The 6344-nt window shown below is 32.2% G+C and overlaps 1 protein-coding gene across 1 annotated transcript; it reads left to right on the top strand.

The window, feature by feature from the left end:
• The first annotated feature begins 1924 nt into the window (after positions 1-1924).
• On the top strand, positions 1925-4541 carry LOC111627923. The gene is made up of 5 exons (XM_023371604.1): positions 1925-2018; positions 3952-4007; positions 4079-4189; positions 4253-4294; positions 4398-4541. The coding sequence occupies exons 1-5, from the start codon at positions 1952-1954 to the stop codon at positions 4458-4460; spliced, it is 339 nt and encodes a 112-aa protein (XP_023227372.1). The 5' UTR covers positions 1925-1951; the 3' UTR covers positions 4461-4541.
• Positions 4542-6344: the final 1803 nt, after the last annotated feature.

The following is a 6344-nucleotide window of genomic DNA, read 5'->3' as shown; positions in this document are numbered from 1 at the left end:
GACAGGATTAAGGCTTACTGTGAAAAACTTGGCTTCTATTATACTATTTTAGATGCGGGTTTTTGCGCTTTTGATTGCGTTTTAATAGGGTACGTGAAGAGAATGTACACTAAGAAAAAATTTTTCAAAAAATTTTCCCCCACGGGGGAAGTGTTATACATTTATAATAGATACATTTTGAGCCACAACAAGGCGTGGCGGGGTCTGCTAGTATAAAATAAAAACAATGCAAATTAGAACAAATACAGCAATAAAATGCAAATAACTAAAATAAATTAAAATTTAAAATTCTTCTTTTGTTATTTTATAAATATCTCTGTTCGGATAACTTATTTTTCGGATAATCGATTATGTACGAAAAAATATATTAACCTATCACATGTTGAAATTTTTCTCTGTTGAGTGTCGCTTCGCGTTGAATTTTCGTCAATATTAAGCTTAACGAAAACTTTTTAAAATAATAATCGTGGCTATTGTATCGTTAAAAATTATTTTTTTATTTTGTACAAACAAAATAAATAAATTGAAAAATATAAAAACAAAAAAAATATACTTTAGAAGTTGATCTATCAAAAACACTTGATTCAGCACGATACACAGTCCTCAGAAAAACACCACATAAAAGTACCAGTGCTGCCAGCCAAAACACACNTACAAACAAAATAAATAAATTGAAAAATATAAAAACAAAAAAAATATACTTTAGAAGTTGATCTATCAAAAACACTTGATTCAGCACGATACACAGTCCTCAGAAAAACACCACATAAAAGTACCAGTGCTGCCAGCCAAAACACACACCAACAAAAAAAAAATATTGGAGTAGCGCAAGATATAGCCAAAGATTGCAGCGCCACAGCACTAGCGAAAATTTAAATTTGCCGACTGGAATGCTTTCGGCTAATCGACTTTCGGATAAACAACGCTCTACTGTATTTTTTTAATTGGGTGAGCAACTCTCCAAGAATTTTTCATGAAAGATCTATCGTAGATACGTTGAGCCCAGTCTTTCACCATTGTGGGTTGGACAGGATTGAAGGCCTTTTAGAGTTGCATACTAGTGTCTGAGTGGAAAAACCACTGAACATTTGTAGTTTTTCGTGAGTTTGCGCTTCGCCTACGGACTGACAACTGTAAGGTTGCCGACTGGAAGGGGGAATACAATTAATCTCGCGTCAGAATGAGCCTAAGGGAAACCGCATATGTGGGCGGTGGCGAAGGAGGCAAATGAAGAACAAGTGTTTTACAAGAGAAAACCCGTTTACAGTAGACCCCCCATAACGCGAAGATACGTTCCTCGTTATACGAATTTCACGTTGTTGGAATCCTTGGGCTGTGATTGGCTCACGTATTTGACACGTGTGAANATATTAAGTGCATTAAACATGCCTCAGGAATTTGTAATGCTGCTGGAACGCCCACTAGGGGGCGTCCCGGGCTACTAGTATAAATATATTCTATCAAAGATTCGAATCGTATCCAGTCATGTTCAACCTCGAGATTTTAAGTAATAAATTATAAATTTTAACATTTCTCATTAATTAATTATAGATGTTATAACTTTATTTTCAAAATTAATTATGGTTTAATTTTAAGCGAATATGTTCCAGATGTATGTTATACGCATTTCCCATTTTCTGCCATAAAATTAAAAAGAAAACCACATTTATTTCGAAATTTTCAAAATTATTGCAATAAAAACAGTGTTTTAGATGCTGCTTGTACTACTATAATTATAAATATAATTCGGGTGAATAATATAATTATTTTAATTATAATGATGAATTAAGATGATTGCGCTGTGCAGTTATAATCATGCATTTCTGACGCTTTTTATTTAAAAAGATGGAATTAAAACGTTATTAAAACGTCATTTTATTATAATTATTGCTTTAGTTTAAAACATATATAAAGCAGTATTTTTAGGAAGAGTGATATTCATTCTGTTAAAATGATGATCATTTTCTTGCTAGTTATCTCTATTGCTACTTTTGTCTCAGGACAATATAATATTTGTGGTATGTATTAATATATTTATTACTGTTGAAAAAAATCTATTTTATATATTTATAATTAACTCAAAATATTTTTTATAAAATAATTTGATTTCCAGCAAATTTAATTTAAAAACGAATTAATATCATTCTTGTTATTACTTTTCCTAAATGGAATTTTATCTTCTATATTTATTTGCATAAATATATTTGAAACAACATTTATTTTACTTAAAGAAAGTAAGGAAACTTTTTCTGTAATAGGGTCTTATAACAGTTGAGGAATAGGAATGAACTAGCGATCGAAAATTACAAATCAAAATGATCATATGGCCAAGGTGTTTAAAGCATCGGATTCGATCCCGTTCGGTGGTTTTATCCACTGGGTCATTTGTGGGCACTAATCTTGGGTGCACGAGCCCTCCAAAAGTGCGCGATATCTTTTTTGAAGTGAGAGATTTTTGAGTTAGAGATATTTATAAAATATTCATTTAATTAGCAATAGAAATAGGAGAAAGCGGAGTTCATTGAATATAATTGTTCAATGTTATTTAATAATTTCCATAACTCCAAGATATCCGGTCAACTGGAATATCCGGTGGAATTAACTGGATGCATATGAAATGCTGCGTTAAATGATTCCATAAGCAGAAAAATCAAAAGTAAATGCATAAATTTTATCAAAGCGACCACGTTTACCCTGGTAAACCGGAAAAGGCAGCTTTAAAACAATGTCAAGCTTGCTTACATTTACATCTTTTTCATTTGAAAATTGAAATTTGTTTGTTCTTCTTCAACCATTTGACAATGAAATCCTTGTCCAAATGTGCCATCACTATACTAGCAACAAAACTTCGTATGTTGTTCTTAGTTTTTCCAGAAAGCTTTGTCAGAATAAAGTCATCCACATTATATTCGTTATCGGAGAGGATCTTCATCATGATGAAGACAAACATGATTCAGAGAGAAGTCATCTTTACAGGAGATACCTGTTTCACTCACTGGCTCTTCATTTGAGCATTCTAAAAAAAGCCTAATGTTGAGTATTCCTATCCTTTGTTTTCACTTGCATATTAGACTTAGCTTTCTTCATAGCACAAGCTTAGCTTCTTAGAGTTGTTTCTTCACCAGAGTGTCCGTGAAAACTCTAGACGAGGACGAGCCCTAAAAACAAAAGAATAGGGTCTCTAGATCAGCTAAAGATTTTTACAAATGTTATGTGAGGTTGTATTGCAGCAAATTATAGCATGTTACGTCCACAAAACCTTTTTTCTGTTTCTTTAACCTTTTCTGGGTCCAGCTTTTGCCAAGGGCCAAATCTCTCCAGGAGTTACTATGATTCCTGATGTGCTAAACTAATCTCTTTTTAAAGGACTTTCTGTTTGTGATGCGGCAGAGACACAAAGGTGGAGTTAACTGAACCGATCCACTTAATTTATACCAAACTACTCCTGGCCCAGTTAACCCCACTACGTTTGACGTTTTCTCAAGAGATAACGTTCGAAAATAGCATGCCAAGAAGCGCTAAAATTTTACTCTTACCTACAAATTACCATTATTTCCAAATAGCATCTACTCAACATGTCTGAGGGGGGCCATATTACACGTGTGATTTGAGCCTTCTAGAGAAAATTAATGACACTGAACAGAGGAGGAAAATTTAAATATGACAAGTAATGGAAAGCAACGGGCCAGTTAACCTCTGTACCCAGCTAACTCCTATGCATAAAATGTTTAATTCCCTACACGAAAAAAAGACACTTGTTACGCTACTGCTAAGTGATTATCATTACTTTGGATAAGTTAATTTAACATATTGACACTTGTGAAATATTATTATTCGAAAGTTGTATATCACAAGATATGAAACATACTTAAAAGTATTTAAATTTATTTGCGCAGTATTAGCTTATGACTGTAAAGTTAATTATATATTTTAATATTAAAAATCTAATAGATGCCAATAGAAGTCAAAAGGACAAATTTATTGGTTGCATGAGAGAAACATACAAAGTAAGCAGTTTCCATTATTATCGGATCATGCCGCTGAAAATAAATATTTGAATTTTTCTTTTTTGTTTCAGGCATTCGAAATGGCTCTCACATGTTCTCAATATCTTGGCGTCAGAGACATGCAACAATTTATTGATTTGAGCTGCGAGAGAATAAAACCCAGTAACGAACAAAAGATGAAGGTAGATTATAAACATAAATTTTAAACATAAAATATAGAAAATAATTTTTTTTTTAATTTTCAGTATTTGGAATGTCTGAATAGAAACATAAATGTTAGAAATGCTGTAAGTAAGGCGTAATTCGAGTTTTATTATTATTATTAAATTAAAGCATATAACATGGTTATTTATAAATAAAAATGTAATCCCTCATTTCTTTTATTTTTAGATATCAGAAAGCAGAGTAGATATGTTAGTGACGAAATGTACCGATTTAGCAATGGCAGGATAAGAATTATTGTAATGACAAAAGAGAATATAATGATCTGAGAGAAGATAAATTGAAAACGAATAAAAAAAATTGTGCATTATATTGCCTTTTTATTTAATTGAAATACCGTATTCATAATTACTGATTTAAATCAATACTGTATGCATGCTACCGGCAATCAAACCGATCATCCTGAAAAAAAATAAACGATTAATACACACAGAATATTCTAAACAAATGTTTTGAGATGAAAATATTCTTCTCGGAGTTTTCAGGCAAAATTTTAAGTGTTCTCTAGATTTTTGTTCAAAAATGTCCTATATTATAGTGTAATAGTGATTGCGTAAAGATGCACTTATACAAATGACATTAATTACATTAGACAATGGTTTTTTTTTGTAGCTAACTCTTTTCGCCGTGGTACAGTGTGTAAATCTATCAATCTAGAAGGAAAAATTCTAAATTCAAATATAAAGCATTATTATTATTATTATTATTATTATTTGTAGTTTTTTCTAATAAAATACAAATGTGAGTAATTGTAAAAGTTATTTAATATATTTAAAGAAAATAAAAATTATTTACGGAACATAAATATGAATCTGCAAAACTTGCAATTTTTATATCAATAAAAATAAGTAGACCAACAGATATTGATATTTAGTACTAAAAATTCCCGTGAAGCATGATGGAATACTTTTTATGAGCAAGTTGAGATTGAAGAATTGAGAAGAGTAGATATTTCAAGAGAATTTGCTAATATTTCTACAAATTAAGTAGTGTACACTAATTGTTGTAACACAGAGTTGTTTGTTTTGTTATGTATGGCAATGCAACACTTGGGCGATCTGCCTAGTGGGGGGATGCCTTCCGAGAGGTCTTTTAAGGGTAACTGGCTCCTATTTAGGCATTAATGATTTGGAAAAAACCCGGAAAACTCCACCTGGCCAGACACGACCCACGGCCGAATTACCAGTGTTCGGGGAACAAAACCGCTTGGCTACTGGTGGGCCTGGAACATAAAGAGCAACAAAACAAAATTTGCGTGGACAAAAATGGTAGAAGTAATAGAGAATTCACTTACGCACATATAAACAGATGATGGATGGCCTTTAAATTAAAAGAAATATTAAAATCTTTCTTTATAAAATTTTTTATACTCTACATTCTGAGTAAACGCTCTATTGTGTTTTAAAATGTTTCCTTGCTGTCTTCCTTTAGTAATAGACGGCTTAATATTGTTTCGGTTTCTTGAATGGGATAAAGCAACAGAGTTTTACACTTTTCCCTTGGCATTTTTTTTTTCTTTTTTACAAAATAGTGAGTCTTTTTAATTCTTCGTTGATAAAACAAAGATGAATTGTATGTACCGCTACGTTAGTTAGATGGGCGATAACACTTTTTAAATTACGGTTACTTCCTATTGGATAATAGATTGGCTATCATTTTTAAACTTTAAATTTAATGAAGTTTAAAATACGCCAATTGCCAAAATATGTAAAAATGTAACTTAAGGGAAAATCCCTCGTCGAGTATGAACGTCACGCGGTCAATGACGTCACTGCAACAATAGTGTGATCACTGTGCGATAAAACGTTTATTCTATAGCTAATATTTCCGCAAAATAAATAGCCTATACCAGTGATTCTCAAACTTTTTCGATCCACCGCCCCCTTTGTTCCATAAAGTTATACCCAACGCCCCCTAACCCATTTTCTCTTGTGTGAGAAAAGGATTGGAAATATTCTTAGGAAAACTTTTCTATGAATCTCACACTTTGTGCCCTTACTGTACATTGTTCTCATCATCTGGAAACCATTAAACGCAATGTTTCCTCTTATCAGCCCCAATTTTGCCTTTGGTCACCGTTCAATACCCTGCCTCTATCATAGATCTATTCATCGC

The sequence above is a fragment of the Centruroides sculpturatus genome, unplaced genomic scaffold, assembly GCF_000671375.1.
Source record: "Centruroides sculpturatus isolate CEXI.00-Female unplaced genomic scaffold, Cexi_2.0 scaffold230, whole genome shotgun sequence".
Classification (NCBI taxonomy): Eukaryota; Metazoa; Arthropoda; class Arachnida; order Scorpiones; family Buthidae; genus Centruroides; species Centruroides sculpturatus.
The sequence above is the reverse complement of the archived record's forward strand: the minus strand, read 5'-3'. Positions and strand labels throughout refer to the sequence as shown.